The sequence below is a fragment of the Tachysurus vachellii genome, chromosome 12 (assembly GCF_030014155.1).
Source record: "Tachysurus vachellii isolate PV-2020 chromosome 12, HZAU_Pvac_v1, whole genome shotgun sequence".
NCBI classification, from domain to species: Eukaryota; Metazoa; Chordata; class Actinopteri; order Siluriformes; family Bagridae; genus Tachysurus; species Tachysurus vachellii.
This window is the reverse complement of record NC_083471.1, coordinates 12,384,535-12,404,137: the sequence shown is the minus strand read 5'-3', so window position 1 is coordinate 12,404,137 and position 19,603 is coordinate 12,384,535. Positions and strand designations below refer to the sequence as shown.

Below are 19,603 nucleotides of genomic sequence, written 5' to 3'. Positions count from 1 at the left end.
TGATGTTGATTGAGTTATCAGATCATTATTTTAAGTGTGTTAAGTGCAGTCTGAGCATTTTATAGGGCTTTATTTTACCAAGATAAATCGCACTGTCTGATTTAAGATTCCTAAATCTTCTCAGCCACTTTTGAGTTATCGCCGTATATGATAACTTTCTCTCATGTGTCAGCTGCGGTTCTGTTTGACGGTACGAGATTCCACATAATTCTGGTTGGCTCGTGCTGTGGAGTTTCCGTGGTTACAGCGCGTGTAGCTTCACCGGCTGGCGTCGCGTGTAGCTTCACCGGCTGATCACATCTGAAGCTGTCTAGATGAAATATTGAATACTCCTGATGACTGTTTGTAAATATCTTTGGTTTGTATGATTATTTTTTAAATTGGTGATAATGCAGATTGTTAATACTATTAGGACTTGAAATTATAAAAAATAATATTATTGCAGCCATTTTGTTAGGATGGACGCAAACATATTTTTTTTTTCTTTTTTTTTTTTAAGACAAATTTCTGTTCTGGAAGGGAACTTGTCTTGTATGTGCCGATGCGCAGAGCAATAGTTCTAATAACAGATAACCTAATAAAATGTAAGAATTAATCTGTTGGTGGAACTGGTTTATTTTTCAACAGAATGAATTACACTTCAGATTTTTGTTTACATTTCACTCTTAAAAAAAACGGATATACGTTATAACTGGAAAATAGCTGCAGTTTTTTTTTTTTTTTTTTTTAAGATTCAGTGAAGAATAATTTAATGATTTACATTTCTTCTCAATTATTTTTTAAATCGTTTTAAAAAGTAAAAAACAAAAATGTAAATAAATTTACCAAAAAATAAATGTATAGCAAATTATGTTTAAAACATATTAGTAAATTAATAAAATGCTGAGATATTTTATGTATAAATTATTTGAAAACTTTGAATAATATATTTTAACACCACTTTGTGAAACTAAATAAGAAATGTAGCATTTTAATGCTTTTAAATAGTCCTAGAAAAAAATTACATTTTAAATTAATTGTTTTGAATTTTTTTTTTATGTGGTGCTTTCAATTATTATATGAGATTTTATGTTTATATTTATGATGTAGAACTGGGAAAAATCAGTTAACCTGCTCTGTTCAGTGTTTTCCCTCCACTGTAAGACTAAGCTAATGCTAATGCTAAGCTAACTCAGCTTATCTTGGCATTCAGAAGACTGTAACACCGGGTTATTATTTGGGATACAATGAAGCAATGAATGCAGAGTGAAATTCGAGGATCTTTAGAAACAACAGAGGGAATAAAAAAAGGATAAAGTGACCCATTTCTGTCACCAATGTGAATAAAACTCTTGCTGAAATCGACCTGCACACATTTTACGCATTGCACGAGTAAAATCTTGCTGATTCAATAATTAAATCTTCACTCGTGTTGAAAAAGTAAGAAGATATAAAATATAAAACAAGGCTTCATAATCACTAGAGGAGACATAAACCCCATTGAGTTAATTGAACTTAATTTGCTAATGTCATCTGCTTATTGAAACTACGTTAGCTTAATATTGATTCCATTAGCTAACATACAGTAGTAATATATAATAATAGTAGCTAATAGTAAAAAAGTATTGTAAAAAAATTTACTGATAATTTACTAACATTAAATACTTTAATCTTGATTATGTGATTGATTCTTTCACTGAGAAACGAGGGGAACATGAGCTAATGCTAACGTGGATAGATTACATTGATATTACGTTAAAAAAATAAAAAAACAGCTGTGGATAATCATACTTTATTTATCAAGCACCTTAAAAACAGCCACAGCTGACACAAAGTGCTGTACATCATAAAATACAGATAATAAATAATAATAAAATAATAGGAACAATAAATCATAATTGTACCAATGCCACGGAATAAAAATGAGTTCTAAATCGTACATTTTTTTAAACATGACAAATGTGCAGAGGAAAGATGTTCTGTAGCCTATGGGCAGCAGCCAAGAAAGCACAATCCCCTCTGAGTTTCCTCCTTGATTACCAGGTATCAAGGAGCATTTGGTCAGCTGACCAAAGTGAGCAGGGAGGAGTGTAGGGGTGCAGCTGTTCTGTGAGGTACAATGGGTTGAGGTCATTAAGAGATTTAAAATCAAATAAAAAAATACACAGGAAAACAGTGTAGTGAAGACAGAATTGGTGTCATGTTGTCATGTTTCCGTGCTCCAGTTAAAAGGTGTGCAGCTGCATTTTGAACCAGTTGGAGGCGAGACAAGGACGACTGGCTAAGACCGACATAAAGTGAATTACAGCAATCAAGCTGGGATGTAATAAAGGCATGGATTGCCATCTCAAATTGTTGCCTGGTCACCAAAGTTCTTATTTTTGCCAAACGCCTAAGATGAAAGAAGCTAGCTCCAATTTGGCTGTCCAATTTAAGATCTGCTTCCATTTTAAAGAGATTAGTTATCAGGGGTCTAACATACGATGTCCAGGTCAACAGGGGGAGACTTACAGGTGCCACTTGAGCCAAACAACATTACCTCTAGCTTGATATTCAAATGTAGAAAGTTCAATGCCATCCAATCTATCTTAATGTCTTCAAGAGATGCAAGAAGATGTGAAATAGAGAGCTTTACCGGTATGTAAATCTGTGTGTCATCTGCATAACAGTGGAAGGAAATCTTAAATTGTCTGAGGATGGATCCCAGGGGAAGCAAATAAAGTGAAAAAAAAAAATGGCCCCAGAACTGAGCCCTGTGGAACCCAATAGGCAAAGGATCAGTGGAGGATTCAAAACCAGCCAGACCCACAGAAAAAGTTCTCTTTGTTAAACAGGACCTAACCACTCTAAAACCAGGCAATGAATACCCACAAGTTGATAGATGAGATATTGAAAAGAAGTTGTTGACTGTGTCAAAAGCAGCAGTTAAGTTTACTAGAACAAGAATCACAAAGTCACCGGAATCAGCACAAAGAGGATGTCATTATAGACCCTTAACAAAGCTGATTCTGTGCTAAGCAGTGTTTTAAAACCGGACTGAAAAACCTCCAGGATTACACGTTCATCCAAAAAAGCTTTCAATTGTATGTATTGAAAATTCATACCTTAGAAAGGAAGGGCAACCTGGAGATAGGCCTGAAATTAGCTAGCACAGTGTGATCAAGACCCGGTTTCTTCATAAGTGGTTGTACTACTGCTTGTTTAAAACCAGTAAGAACCACACCAGAGGATAAACTGCTGTTAACAATATAAAGAACCAAATGCCCTATATAAGGGAAAATCTCTTTAAACAAACGAGGGGGTATAGCATCATGAGGAGAACCTGCGGTGTTAATATGGCAAACCACATCCTCTAAATGTGACATAGTTACTGATTTAAAACAGTCAAAGACAACAGGGGTCGGTAACAGGAGGACAGATAAGAGCCCTAGTGGTGGCGACCTTATCCACAAAAAAACTGGAGAAAGTTATTACACGATTCAGAGGAGGCCTCTAAGCAGGCAGGCTGTGAGGCATTAAGAGCAGAGTCGATTGTATTGATAAAGCACATGTGAGTTAAGACAGTTAGAGGAGATTATAGATGAAAAATGCTGTCGTTTGTCCTCTTTAATAGTGTTCTGATAGTTACGCCAACACTGTTTCAATATTTGAAGCGCCACATGAGTTTGTCCTTCTTCCACCTACGTTCAGCTTTTTGACATACCCGTCTGAGTGCCTGACATCTATCACTGAACCAGGGCTCAGATTTAACTATGATGAATAGATTCATCGTGATTACAGTAAATGCAGCAATAGAAATAACTGCAGCAGTAAAGAAACAGTAATATAAATAACTGTCTCAGTGACAGATGATTACAGTAAAGTACAGTACTTGCGATATAATTGCAGATAATAGCAGTAATGTACAGTACCATGTCTAATGTTAATGTTTAAGGATGATGTGGCAGTTAATGCTTGAGGTCAGCATTAATACAGCCGAAGGGAAACAGATGAGTCCTTTTCAGCCTTCTGTAGCATTTCCTGAGGTACAAACAGTCCATTTTTTAGATAGGAGGTGTCCTTGATATTGTGGTATTAGATCTCAATAGATTCTGTCTGATTCTCAAAAGTCTGAGGTGAAAGATAAACTTCAGTCTCTGGACCTGCCTAATGACCTGCTTCTGGTTGGAGTCTCATTAAAGCTGTTTCTGAGAATGGTGCCACATGGACAACCTGGAGATTCATGAGATTATAAACCAAGTGATACAAACTGTGTTGCACTTTCAATTAGTGACCAGTATTTAACATCAATACAATTTTCATTTTAAAACTAAAATAGATTTCCTGCTTAAACAATCACACTTTTGTAGATTACCCAGAATTAAAGTTTGGATTAATTATCTACATTCATGCTATTATTTAGATGACAGATTTGTTATTTTAGAGTGGGTTTTAAAAGGTGGATAGTATCAGTCATTATCACAATATCAACTAAAAGAAAGAACTAGGAAAACTACATGGATGGATGGATAGATGGATAGATTCCTGTGTGTGCAAATATTTAGCCCTCTCCTGACATATATATTTTCATACCTAAAAAAAAAACAGGTGTAGATATTCTTTACAAGTTTTACGCTCAACTTTTGATTTTATATCTGTCTCAAAATATTTTCCCCATTTTAACACTGAGCGAAAAAAATAAAAAATATCATGGCTTGAAAGGTTTTGATACATCACCCCCTTGTGGAGAAGCTTTAAACCTTCTACATCCTTTCTTCTACATCATCAGCTCTTTTGAAGCTTGCCACCATATATAAGATCTCTAATACCCTGTTTCTCAGCAGAATGGAGACAGGACTTCTCCTCAGATTACATGCCTTCTGGATAATGATGTTTATCCAGCATTTTCATTAGAAGATCTCAGTGGTTATTTTCATTTCCTGTTTCTTATTCTCAGCCTTCAAATGAGGAACATCCACCTAATTTCATATGTACTTGCCGTTCATTATAACAATGTTTTTATAGATTAATAATTTAATCTTATACTAAAGTTCTTAATTCTCAATTGATTGGTCAGAAAGTGTTGCTTACATTGTATATATTAATATATCAAGGTTTATAATCATTAACATTCATTGAAGATAGAATGAGTCTCAGGGACACTGAGCAAAAAGCAGGACACCAGTCCATCTCAAGACACCATGCACAGACATTTAAACACATTTACTCCTAAGGGCAATTCATCTTAGTCAATCCAGCTACTGGCATATTTTTGAGAGGTGTAGTGAAATCAGAGAACCTGTAGGAAACCCACACAGATGTATGGAGTACATACACAGAGACTCCACAGAGACAGTAACCTGAGCTCAGGATTAAACCATGGAGTCTGGCGCTGGGAGGCAGCAGCACTTCCCACTGCCAGAGGTAAAGTTGTAACAGGACAGGAGAGTTTGTGGTTTCTTTCTAAGCCTGTTGTCTTATTAAATTGGTTGGTGAGGAAACAACTATTTACAGCTGCTATGACGTAAGTTATAAGAGGCACTTATATTCCACAACATTAAATGTAACTGTAAACTAATAAAAAGTACAACTTTGTTCATAGTTTTATAGGTAAAAATGGTTAGGTTTGGCAAATTGCCAAACAAACCGATCAGCTATAACATTAAATCCACTTAAAAGGGAAGTAAATAATGATGACTATGGCACTTGTCAAGGGTAGGGATATATCAGGCAACAAGTGAACAGTCAGTGGACAAGTTAAGGACCTCCATGACTTTGACAGATTGTGATGGTTAGACGACTAGGACAGAGAATCTCCAAGAAGACAACAGGTCTTGTAGGGTGTCCCTAGGATGCAGTGGATAGTACCTACCAAAAGTGGCTCAAGAAAGAAACAAGGAAGGACAATCATGGAACTAAGGACAGGGTCTAAGGCTTACAGAAAAACTACTGTAGCACAGATTGCTGAAAAAGTTGATGTCTGTTATAGCTGTCTGCATGACTGAATAGCTGCAGACCAGTCAGAGTGCCCTGTCTACCACTGGGAAAGTGATTGCTATGTGCATGTGTGCAGTACTGGATGAAGGAGGCCTGGTCTGATGTCTTCTTTAACATCATGTGAGCAGTTAAGTGTGTCTGTGTTGGAAGACATGGCACCAGGATGCACTGTGGAATAAAGGCAAGCGGACAGAGGCAGCGTGATGCTATTTTCTGCTTGTGTCCTGGCATTCATGTGGATATTAGAAACCAGTTCAAGGTGTTGACTTGGCCTCCAAATTATTATCAATTATATTGGAATCTGTGGGATGTGCTAAACAAACAAGTCTATGAAGACTCCACCTCTCACAGGACTTAAAGAGCGAACTACACAATATTAGACAGTTGTTTTAATGTTATAGATGATCGGCGTATACAAAATTATTATTATTATTATTATTATTATTATTATTATTATTATTATTAATAAATAAACGTTAGAATACGTTTAAGCACGTGTTGCGTGACGTAGAGCTCGGAAGCTCCGCCCCCTGCTACAGACCGCCGCTCCCCTCCTCTGTTAGTTCATTTCCTCTCTGACATGCTGATGGTGTGGAGGCGCTGTCGCTGGCGTATTAAATTACTCAAAACATGTAACAGAAAATATAAAACGGAACCCAGAAGTCACCCCGAAGAGATTTTTGCTTGTTTATTTTTGTTTTTGTTTCCACGAGGCCTGCGAATGGCGAGCGCGAGCGCGGACTGAGTCTCAGAGAAGGTAAGAGACAAAACGCCTCCAGCGCAGTGCCGCTGTATCACAGTAGGGAGTTTACTGTGGATTCACTGTGCAGAAATAGAACTACTTCCTGCTAAGGAAGTTACTAAAACTCCCAATTTAACTAGTTAGCTGTTATTAAAGCCGACGTAACGTTAATTCCTGCTCTCAAACCTGCAGTAACCGTAAATGTTTGACTTGAAGCCCAACAGCAGCTGAGCAGAAACCCGGTGCTTTTATTCATGAAACAAAAGCAGAGTTAATGAGACACTAAAATAACGCAAAACTGCTACAAAACTGTTTACATTTACAGGTTTAGATATAAAGTGTCTCTGTACCTCTTCCTTAGTGCTTTGGACACACCTATGATCCATAACAGAAAACATTTTATTCATATTTCATTTTAAATATGAACATTTCAACGTCATTTTTATACAAAAGCAAGTATTAATCCAGTTAATCAGTGTTAATCCAATTAAATGAACGGTTAAGTCCCGCCCACAAGGGGGCGTGTCTTGCTGTGTGCACTAGTAGCGCTTTATTTGGCGTTTATTCATTTCCTTTCCTTTAAGTTAAATTCTTCTTCATCTCCTTTTATTAGCAAGTTCAATAAGCTACTGTCAGTTTTTCTAAGTGCTGCATCTTTGACGCTGTTGTGTGAATCAATTCCAGTCTCTTCACACCTCAGCACTCTGTCATCTGACTTCCTGTTTCACGTCATAATTAAATCAAACCACATCATTTCATTGAGAATTGATGTCTGGACCGTAGGAGTGGACCGATACCAGGTTTCCGTTTCAGATCTCGGTCTAATCTTGATTCGATACTGAGGATCTGTTAGTATCGCTGTCATGGTTTCGCAATATTATATGGCTTAGAAATGTTCGGTCTTTTTATATTAATGAAATAAGACCAGCTTGTAGCACAGAAGTCCCTTCTGATTCTTGATGGGCGTTTGTGTGTCTCTGTGGATGAAATACGCCAACGACGTAATACAGCCGTCTTTCATATCACTCAAAACAGATTTTATACAAAAACTGTATTCTAGCACATATGAGCTGCATTCACATGTTTTTTTTTTCCTTGTCATGTGAACAGGCTGATCGCATTTGTTCATATGTGTATCTGAACTGGATACATATCGCATGCATACATGAGCACAACAGTGTCAGTTTCCTAAAAACTATTCAAGTATAACGGTGACAATGGAGACTCTCTCGTATCCAAACTGTCCAGAACTTGGACAATTACAAAGGCCCCTGGCAGCTCTTTTATTTTGCTACCGCAAAAGTGACAACGATGCCACAAGAACATGACATTATTAAATTTGAAAACGCAGGTCAATTCAGGGCAGAGTTCTATTCACAGTATGGGTCATTTCTAAACAGCATCCAAACAATGTCATGGCTGAACAATTGAATTTGAGCTTAAATAAGTTAATAAAACAAAATCTGAAATGAACAATAATGTGAATAAAGCTTTGGAGTGTGTTCATCTACGATTGGGGTGGGGTGCTCTCTCTCTCTCTCTCTCTCTCTCTCTCTCTCTCTCTCTCTCTCTCTCTCTCTCTCTCTCTCTTTCTCTCTCTCTCTCTGACTTAATGTGTGCCATGTGTTTGTGTAAATACCTTGAAAATGTAAAAAGTCCACACATGGGCCCATGCCATCGAGACACATGGTGCCAAACAGCAGCCTGAAACTGAGAGTCCTTGAGCTTCAGTAACAGTTGCATAACCGAATTGTCTGCACTGGATGTGCTGACTTGAATACAGAAAACAAATGGAAAATTTTATATGATTTTAAATTGTATCAGTTTTTTTTTCTTTTTTCTTCCTTCTCTCTCTTTTTTCCTGTAGAAAGTGCCAGTCGGCTGCACCATGCAGGGAAACCGAGGCCATTGCCGTCTTCCCCATTTATTGACGCCGTCCAGTGGATCAGCACCTTACGCGATGACCCGGGTTGTACCTGTCAGATCTCCTCCCCCTCTTAAAGCCTTGCCTCCAGCACCAGCACGCCCAAAATCGCTGTCTCCACCTCCGACACGACCACCTGCCACTCGCCCCCCAGAGGTCCACAATCGGCGGCAGATGAGGAACACATACATCTGCACTGGAGTGTGTTTTGGCACGTTCTTCCTTGTGCTCATCCTCGTCCTTAGTCTGAGCTCCAGCCAAGTTTTCGATGGTGAGACACCTCTGTAGTGTTGTATGTACTCGAGCATCAAAACAGTAACAGTGTTTTGTCACCTTTTGACCAAATTGCTTTTTTCCTGGTTGCCATTTCTATACTCTTTTTACCTGAAACAAAAATATGATCAAGGCCAAATATATCATTGGTCATGGGCAAGTTTTCTCGTGATAAATTTAAATGAGACATTTGCAACAATTCATTTCTCCTCAAACTTCTCAAGCAATGGATGTGTAGTAAAGACAAAAAATGGATTCACAGTGCATAGCTGGATTTCTGCAGGTCCCTCAGATTTTATACAATTATATGTCCACTGGGTTTTCGCTAGGCTACTCCAGGACATTCAGTGACCTGAAGCTGTTCCAGCATTGTTCTGGCTGTATTCATTGTGCTGTTGCTGTGCTGAAAATCAATATTGACCAGCCTCCCTGACCTTGTCCTGAGAAGCGTCCCAGTAGCATGATGCTGCCACCACCATTCATGGGGACAGTATTAATGTTGAGCAGTAGCTGGTTTTTATTCAGATGTAGCACTTGGAGATCCAGTCAGGGTTCAGGTTTTGTCTCATCAGTACTGAAGAGTATTTCTGAGATGGTTAGTAACATATGAAGTTACGTTTAATAATTCCCATGTGTGGAAGAATTCCTTGGTGAGCAGGAATCACAAATGCCCACATGGAATCATGCACTCTAAGATGATAAACATGCTGGTTATATGAGTCTGATTTATTTTTTTCGTCTAAGCAATCAGATTTTAATCAAGATGGTATTTTACTGAGATTTTTGTGTTAATGCACAACTTTAGCTCTTTTTGAAGTCAGTCTACTTTTCGGGATTGTACGCTAATGTAAAAAAAAAAAAAACACCACATGTAAGCAGTAAGCAGGCTTTGTGCAGGTTTTCATTAGCTCCATAAACACTCAGTAATCTCCCTCAAATCCCACGGACAGAGCAGCAAAGATCCCGTTTTTACACAGCATGAGAGACGTTTGATCCACTAAACAAACACCTTTCTTCTTCTAATAAAGTTCTGCGCTGTTCAAGCTCAGCGTTGGGCACTTTGCGCTGTAAAGCACTTGTTTAGCACAGCTGTTGGAGGAACGGTTTCTGAACACACTCCTGTTTATCTGACTGCAAATATTCTGAAACGCTAAGCTGTGGACTTAACATGCATTCTGTTTGTTCTATGTGCTCTAGAGAACTGTCCTGACCACAACCTGACGCTGAGTAACTGGAACCCGGGTCAAAACCCAAAAAAGGCTGTGGTGGTACAGAATGGACAACGACTCAAACTGATTGCATCAGCAACCCTTCACTCTCTCACTATCCAATCAGGAGGTACAGTGTGATCATGTGACTGAGTGGAAACTGAGCGTGTGTCATGCAATGCAGTCATGAATGAATCGATGAATTAAAACCAGGGGCAGTTGTAGCATGTTTTCCATTTTCAGGTGTTTTCCTGCTTATTTTGTTGCCTTCACAGGGTTAGTGGTGTTTGCTGATAACAAGGAAGGCACGAACAACATTACTCTACGAGTACACTTTGTTTTAATTGAAGCAGGGGGTGCCTTTCACATCGGTGCCCCGAAGTGTCGCTATCGTTCCCGTGCCACTATCACGCTGCTGGGCCGCTCAGACGATGCCTCCGTATCTCCCATGCCCAATTTCGGACGCAAGTTCATTGGCGTGCGTCCTGGTGGCACTCTGGAGCTCTACGGCATGCAGAAGCCATCCTGGACTCTACTGATGCGTACCATACCTGCCACTGGCCTGGCAGCTGGCAGCTACACCTTCCAGAAGAACTTCAGCCGGGGAATCAACCTTCGCGTGGTGGACCAAGACACGGGCGCTTTGCTAAGCACCGAACGCTTTGACACACACGACTCGCAGAACGACAGCAGGAAGCTGTCCCAGATGCTGCGGTCGCTGCCACAAGGGCGCATTGTTGCTCTCGCTGTGGGTGACTCGGCTGCCAAGAACCTTCTGGACGAGACCAAGATGACCATCCAGGACCTTCTGGGCAGCTACCATGTTTATGAGCTTAAATACAGGTACATCATATAGTCCATATACAGATATACAAATCATACATAAACATTACACGTAAGACTGATACTGGGTATTCTGGGCTCAAACGCCCGAATTAAAACCAAATACAGTTCTCCAGTGTTCTGTTAACAGATTTTAAGCCCTAACAGATACAGAGCTGATGACATCAAAGACACAGAGCTGAGATGAGATCTTTTGTTCTTAGGTGTTATAATGGTGATGAATGATTGTGTAGTTGATGAATGGGTGATCTGAGAAAAGTAGAGGAAATGAAACTAACATATTTGCTTTGATAACTGTGGGTGAACATGGAAAGTGTTTTATTGTTCCACCCCCAGCTGCTTTATTTAGTCTAGAGATGATTACGCACTACCCAATATTATTTTCTTTTTGTTTTTGCCACAAACCAAAGTTCAGAACCAAAGTGTTGTGTATCCGTCCACTGCTATGAGTTACGACTTACACAAATAGAGCTGTCATCTAGTTTCTCTCCAATAAAAACACCAGACGAGGGAATCTAAAATGACTGACAGTTGTGTATCAAAGCCCCATGAAGCCCTGCCCCTTTTTCACGTACATGTATCTCTCATTAACACACTTTACACCGTCTACTGGTGATCATCTTTGTATCATCACTGTTGTTTCATTTATGTTCCATAAAATGGAACAGTTTTGCGTGTTGTGTACTTTTTTGTTAACATTTTATACATAGTTGAACTAAAACAAAAACACTTTTTTTAGACAAAGTGAACAGGAATGGTAATGTTTAGCATATTTAGAACTACTTACACACACACACACACACACAGACCTCCAATGTGGAACCAATTGAGATATTTGCCATACCCGCGCTGTAATGGGTCGCTAATGGGCCTTAGTTTCTCTGCAGCACTAAACTTAACTCCATCCTGGCATCTTACCTTGGAAAAAATATTGAAGAAAAAAACACGGTCCAGCAGCATTTCCCCTATTTCCCCTCTCTGTATTTGTACAGGAAAAGCACCACTGGAGATTTAGGGCAAGCCTGTTTCCAGGATGTGTGCTGAAAATTAAAAAATGAGCTGACTCGTGTGTTTCTGTGTAAGATGTCTGAGCACAACACACGTCTGTACAGATCAGGCAGGTCAAGCTCAAAGAACCGGACACACACACAGTGTGGGGTGACATTAAGAAGCCTGACACAAACTTTTGTGCCTATTGGGCTCTAAAAATGCTTACACACACCCCTAACATGCAAATTCACACACACACTGTCGTTTCTCATAAATTTTCTCTCTCGTACTCTTCTCTTTCCCTTGTTCTTTTTTTCCTTCCACCCATCTCGGCAGTCCTGACTTGACAGTGCTTTTGAAGGCTTGGCTTGAACCCTCACCGGTGGCCCCCTGCACAAATAGAAACATCTGGCACAATAATGTGAAAAAATTGCGTAACAGAGGCTGAGTTTCTTACAGTCTCCCTACAGTTTGCACCACATACACACTCATTCATTCACTCACATTCTCTCACTCGCTCTGATGTCTCAGCGAGCACTGGGGGTAATGGGTGAGTGCATGCATGTGTGTGATTCATGAGCATGCTGACATCAGGCAGCTTTCTGGTCAGAGTACTTGGATCCGAGGCTTAATGTGGCTTAAAGACCACGGTGCTTATAATTAGAACTGTTTTCAAACGACTTTCAGAAAACACAGGGTAGAAAAGTCAAGACCTCGCATTCAGAGCGTGCCGTAAGATGTCGGAGTAGTAAAAGGTACACATTTTTATGAAGACTGAAACACAGACATTTCCACCGCACCTCTAATCGAGCATAATCCACAAGATATGGCACGTTACGTTTGAGATTATTAAGGCACCAGTTCTGCCCTCGATGATCCGACAGAGTCTACAAAAACACAACACGGTTCAATGTAACAGAAATGAAATTGTTGCTTTGAATCATTTGTTTCTTTTCAGGTCATTGCACTGATCCAAATCATGTATCTGAACATTCTGAACTGTTGGTTTCCATAACCAGTAGTCGAGATTATCGTTTGAAGCCCCATGTAAAGTTCTCATGTTCTGTATGTTGGTGCTGCACACGATATGTGACAGAAGTCTAGATGTTACTGTAAATCCACAGCACAGATTGGGTGGTGAGACACTGTTTTATCATTTCATATCACAGCGGTTACGGTACTTTTATCTATTTATAGTTACATTTAATGGATGTTTGCAAGGCTAGTTTCTGTTATCAGTTGCATTATATTATTATTGCATTATCAATTTCTCACCAGCTTCTCTTTTTATCCCTGCAACTCGCAGCTTGTTACAGATAAAACAATAAAGTGTGAATAGTTTACACTGGAGACTCCTTTCATGAATTGTCAATAAACGTCTCCTTGCTTTTTTTTTTTTTTGATCAGCCACATTAATACACAAATCTCTTTTGACCAATTAGAATCAAATCTTGTAGCAGCAGTCTTGTAAAACTTGAGAAGGTAAATGTAAATAAAAGAAAAGTAATGTTCACTCATGACAACAAAGGTGACATAAACAAAGCAATATGGATGAGAAGCTCCAGTTTTATTCCGCTTGAATGTTTGTTGGGAACAAAATTTGACAGCGCTCTAATTTGATAGGAGAAACAATGTGCCTTTCTAAATTTTTTTCTTCTCATTTGTGTGACTTGTGACATGTTTGAACTTGGTACCGTTTCCAGGCATGTGCCGGAAACCGACGCCTCGTTCTTGCTGATCCATCTGAACTCTGGCTGTTGTTTTCATTCAACAGGAAACGACTGCATTTTCTATGACTTTGATGGAAAACATACAAATCCTTCCCGTTCTGTTCACTTGATCTTTGGACATCTCTGCGTCACTCAAACCGTGCAGGCGGAGAGTGGGAAAAGTGCAGTGATTGTCAGAGGAAGGGCGTTTACTTTTATTTCTTTGGCATCTGAGGCACTGACACCCTGGAGAAAGATCAGCATGCGATTCGTTTAAGTTCGTCTTTGAGGGGATTTTTCTTCAGCACTGCAGTGTTTGAAGTGAAAAAGGATTGTCAATGAGGTGTTTTGTGGCAAGCATTTTTTCAAAGGCGTTTTTACTCATGCCTCATATCTGGACTTTTCAAAGCATCTTTTTCTCTCAGAAGCAGAACTAAATTGTGACTAAGAATTAATACCAGTCCAGAGTCAAAAATGTTAATAGCAGAAGCTAAACAAAGCTTAACTAGTGTGTAAAACTCTCACTCCAGTGGTATTTTGTTCTCTTCACAGGGACACATTTAGGCTAGTCTTTGTCCATTTTACATTTCTGCCAAACCCAAAGGTTTGCGCTCTGTGTGTGTGGGAGAGATGGTGTCATTAGCTGTTGGCAAGAACTTGTTAGCTATTTGTAACCTAAATCCTGAGGTTCGTTGTTAGTGAGACGGGATTTTCAAGCAGGACACCATTTGGATACTTTGCTGTTAAAGCCTTGCTGTTCAAATCACTTTACAGTAAGGATTTCACTGTGATTTTTAGTGTGGTTATGGTGCTCTTGTTTTTAGAGGAAAGAGAGACTATTTTGTCAGCATCGTCTTTCATGAAGCCCAATGTTTTCGGTGACCCAGAACCATTTCCTCTTCCTCACTGCTGACTGATTGGGTGTTAACACTTCATAGCACCAGGAGCTGACCACGGTCCAGCGTCACATCACCGCTAACATTTCAGTAGCAGATAACAATGAAGAATAGCCAGTTTATGTTTCTGAAGGAGCATCAGGTTTGTTGTGTATTTATAATTAGAGACTGCTTTGAATAGTCCACACACACTCAATCTCAATCAAACAGTATTGTAGAACTGTAGAATTCAAACTGCATGCATTTACATGGAAGGAGTTTTCAGTATCAGTGTTTTGAAACAGACAGTAAGGTGTTCAGGACAAAGGAGACCTTGTGCTGTCCATTTTCTGTAGCGCTTATTCTGCTCAACTTCATTGGGAGCCTGGAGTCTATCGCAGGGGACTCAGGGCACAATAGAAGCCTTTATTTTTTCACATATACATTACAGCACAGTGATATTCTTTCTTTGTATATCCCAACTTTGGAGGTTTGGGTCAGAGGTCAGCCATGATGCTGCACCTCTGGAGCAGAGAGGGTTAAGGGCCTTGTTTGGGGAAGCAACAATGGAAGCTTGGCAGTGATGGAGCTTGACCCCGATACTATGATCAACAGTTGACCCCGCTTGAGCCTTAACCGCTTGAGCCACGTCTGCCCCTGAATTAAGCTCTGGATTGTTGATTGTCGGATCCGTGATGAAGTTCTGTATGGCGTGCCAACTCATCCCAGAGCACAATCCCACATTTGTCTATACCAACAGTGTGCGTGGACTGGGAGAAGAAAGTGGAGTACGCTGAGAAAACCACTGATGCCCCGGGGATAATATGCAAATGGTGCACACACAGCATGGAGGCAAGGATCAAACCCCCAACTCTGGAGGTATGAGGCAAATGTGCTAAGCCACCATGCCTCCCTCTCAGAGACATGACAGCTCATTAACTTTAAAAAAGAGAAGAATGAAAGGCTGATGGCAGAAATCACTACTTTTGATCTTTTCCAGCCTTCAAACCAGTTACCATCGGAAGTCACGTAATTAGCTGAGTGGAGGTAAACTAAGTGCCATTAAAGTGTCACATGATCTCCATAGAAATGCATCTGTTCCTGGAAGATTTTAAGAGAACAGACCAAAATCATGAAGACAAAAGATCTACACAGAGAAGTTTAATACAGTATCAATCAAGGTTAACAGAAATGTCCCACAGTTGAAAATCCTGTGGAGCTCCATTTAAATCCATCATCGCACAACAGAAGATTAGTTAAAGAAGCAACCAAACAGGCTGAGTGTATCTTTTGAAAATGGAGAGCCCCACAACTCATATGGGAGAATCTGTTCACAGGACAACTGTAGCCTTAAAGCAGGTCTTTAGAGAAGCGTGGAGAGAAGGAAGCCATTGCTTTAAAAATAAATAAATAAATAAATAAACAAACAAACAAACAAGGCCATATCATATGTCTCTTGAAGACTCTTGGAAAAAGGTTTTTTGGTGAAACCTAAATTGAAGTTCTGGGGTTTGGCACCAAGCATACTTATTGTCAGAAAGACTGTACTGCTCCTCAACCATGGTGAAGCGACCCAGAGCTAGATCACAGGCCTAAACAAGGATCTGTGATACGGCCAAAAATAGTGTGCCATGATTCTTTTTAATACACACTGCTATTGTGTTTTCTAAACAGAAACCGCTCAACATGATGCGTGCCATTACTCAAGATCAGTCAGCATTTTATTGCAACCAAAACTGAAAGATTAATGTCATAAAAAGTACCACAGTGACAGAATTAATCGTGACCGAATTTGAGGTTTCTTTAAAACCGCTTTCTTCTCTCTCTCGCAGGCAGGCCTGGGCACTGGTGTCTGTGGTCGGTGGAGGGAACAGCTCATGCTCAGAGCAAGTACGTGAACACGAGAACCACGACACTGGGGGGAAGGCGATGGCTCGGCTAGAATTCGTCACAGTGGACGGCGTGCGGTTCTTTGTGTCTGCATACAGCGAGTGGTGGAACGGTATGTTACAGCCCAGTGATCACAGACACACTGAACACTCCAGCTGTAAATTCGTACATGGCAAGGTCTAAATTGTCAGGATTTATGAGCACTGAGTGTTTACCTGTGCCATTGATCAGAGCACATCATTAGTGCTTCCAGAAGGTGGAGAAACAGGAAGGTCCTAAATCATGTCAAACAAAAGATTGACCTCATGGTTTAATACACACAAGCACACACACACAAAATGCTTCTTTATCAAAGGAGAGGTTTTGTTTTTACTGTTTTAATTGATTTACTGCTACTATGTCAAAGTACTATGTCATGCTTGTTTAAGCATGGCCTGAAGTGTTTTTTTCCTCATATAACAAACTCTTACATTTTTCACAAAAGAAAGCAATGTTAGTTCCCATAGTGGAAAGTTGGTTGTTACTATAGAAATGAAAAAGGATTAGAGCGAACACGTTAACCTCTGTGATCTCTCTCTCTATACACACACACACACACACACACACACACACACACACACACACATATATATATATATATATATATATATATATATATATATATATATATATATATATATATATATATATATATATAAATATATATATATAATATATTTTTATTTATTCTGGGTAGTATTATATAGTATTTAGAAGACTGTGTGCTCTCCTCTGAATGGGACAAAAATGGCACATACTTGACACAAGCAGCTTTTTCTTTCTGAATCCTAAAAAGAGATTTGTAGAGATAAGTGCCTGTTAAATTAAAAAAAAAAAAAAAAAAAACCATGCAGTTGAATATCCTGATGTGTCTCCTAAATGATTACTGGCACAGTCTGTTACCGAGGCACAAAGACAGCTCTGTGTGGAGCATCAGGCTTTTTCTCTGCTACACTGTGTTCATCCACCTCCAGCCATTAAAACTGACCTTCTGACAGCTCTCTGCTCTGGAAATATTGCTTACGGCATTAATTATATCATCATATAGCCATTATCCGGTTGTTTCAGGGGGTCACATGCAACGTACAGACAGTGCATCGTTTCTGTTGATTGTGGTCCTACGACACAGAGGCTCCGCTCAGCCAGTGTGTGCTGATTTAAGCAACACTTATATTATGCAAGTTCTGGTGTTTGCTGAAAAAGCAGTGCTTCCGCATTGAGTTATTTTCAACATCAATGACACCTCTTTTAGATATATTGAAGTCAAAGGTCACAAGATGGTGGTTTCCCAGGTCTTTTTGTTTTTGTTAGACAGTTGTGTAATTGCCCCCTGCTAATCTCTGTTTAAGAGCGCGGCCTCATTAAACTGCAGTAACGACTACTTCCCTGAGCTTGCACAAGTTTACAGATGAGTGTAGAAACATGCAGGAGAAACCAGAGGCAGGAGCTGAGGGTAGTGTTTATGTAGCATTAATAAAAAATGTTTCCTGAAGAACATGACCTTTCTGTGAAAGTCCTGAGCTGATTTTATATATATATATATATATATATATATATATATATAAACCTTTCCCACCTTCCTATAATTGGGTTTTCACAACCTCTACATATATAAACACTATAAATCCTTTTTGTCCCCCAGGTTACCCCATATCAGGATTTCAGGTGGATGTGGTGGACCAGGTGATTCTGAATGTGCAGGACGACGTGAGCAGCTGGAGGCCAGGAGACAGGATTGTGGTCGCTAGTACTGATTATTCCATGTACCAGGCTGAAGAGTTCACACTGTTGCCCTGCTCCCACTGCACCAAAACACAGCTCCGGATACAAGGTGGGGTGTGTGTGTGTGTGTGTGTGTGTGTGTGTCATTCTGTCTGTTTCTCTGTCTCTGTGTGTCTGTCTCCTTCTCCCTGTTTCTCTCTCTTTGTATCTCTGTGTACGTCTCTGTCTGTATCTGTCTCTGACCCTCTGTGTCACTTCCTCTCTCTGCATCTATCCCCAGAACCGTTAACTGTAAAACTGCCCCAAATCCTGTGTTGGGGTGGAGGGTAGAAGGTCTGGGAGATTTTCTTTGTGTTCAGCCACTGGCTGTTGAACATGCTGATGATGTTTATGTCCAGAAAGTTTATGTCCCGAGTCTCTTTTGAGCACAGCGTGGCTCGTAGGTCCTGTGACATCTGGAGTCCAGGCTCTGATTTGTGTGACAATATTTTCTTTTTTCTGACCGTATGTACGGCTTAGTTTTCATTTCTCTAATTGCCTGTGGTTTAGCAAATAGTGTCTGTGTTCTTTTTATTTCTCATACACTCTATGAAATGTATTGAAAAGCTTCTTAAGACTTTCCTTGTGCTATAAAAAAGAATTAACTTTAATATAGAAATGGAATTAAGATAAAATAGAAGTAATATTAAAAAAGAATATATAAGGACATGGGTGTTTCAGGATCGTGAGTTTTACTGAAGGGCAGAATGTCAACAGATCGGTTCTGGTGGAAATCCTCCACTTTTCCTGGCAGATTTCCAGCTTTGTATTTTACCACCAAACCTCATTGTGTTATTTTTATTTATTTATTTATTTATTTATTTATTTTTGAGCTCGTTTCAGTGCATGCCTGAGGGGCATAACGTGGTAAGCTCTTGTCCCAAAATGAATAAATGCTGGAAATGGATATAGGAGAGTTTCTCAGGGCAGGACCGATATGTGCTACTGAATTAAACACCATTCCTCTGAGACAGGAAGAGGGCGAGGGTTTCATCAGTGCAGAGAAAAGATACTGCGCTCTCCAGGGATACACTTCAGATGTTTTGTATGTTAATGTGTATGTTAGTATGTGTATACACACCCTCTTTATGCTTCCTGTGGTATGTTGGAATAGCAACAGAAAGAGATTCTGCCTTTTACTAACAGTGGATTGTGTGTGTGTTGTTTTGATTATACGTTTCTGTTACAGGGAAGCCTCAGTTCACTCACATGGGCGAGATCGTAGACGGAGTGGACATGCGCGCTGAGGTGGCTCTGCTCTCCAGGAATATCTTGATCCATGGAGAAATGGAGAACTCCTGCTACAGCAACAACTGGTGTCAGTTCTACACCCACGACACCTTTGGAGGACACATCAAGGTCTGACAATAAGAACGAAATGCGAGCAATACGAA

At 39.8% G+C, this 19,603-nt stretch overlaps 1 protein-coding gene across 1 annotated transcript in view; it reads left to right on the top strand.

Annotated features, from left to right (window-relative positions):
• The first annotated feature begins 6,542 nt into the window (after positions 1–6,542).
• cemip2 (cell migration inducing hyaluronidase 2) overlaps positions 6,543–19,603 on the top strand; it is a 28,927-nt gene continuing 15,866 nt past the window's right edge. Inside the window, exons 1-7 of the mRNA XM_060882865.1 lie at positions 6,543–6,712; positions 8,565–8,892; positions 10,092–10,232; positions 10,378–10,945; positions 16,352–16,521; positions 18,091–18,279; positions 19,399–19,568. Of these exons, the coding sequence (XP_060738848.1) occupies positions 8,586–8,892; positions 10,092–10,232; positions 10,378–10,945; positions 16,352–16,521; positions 18,091–18,279; positions 19,399–19,568 (1,545 nt within the window). The 5' untranslated portion in view covers positions 6,543–6,712; positions 8,565–8,585. The remainder of the gene's footprint in view (positions 6,713–8,564; positions 8,893–10,091; positions 10,233–10,377; positions 10,946–16,351; positions 16,522–18,090; positions 18,280–19,398; positions 19,569–19,603) is intronic.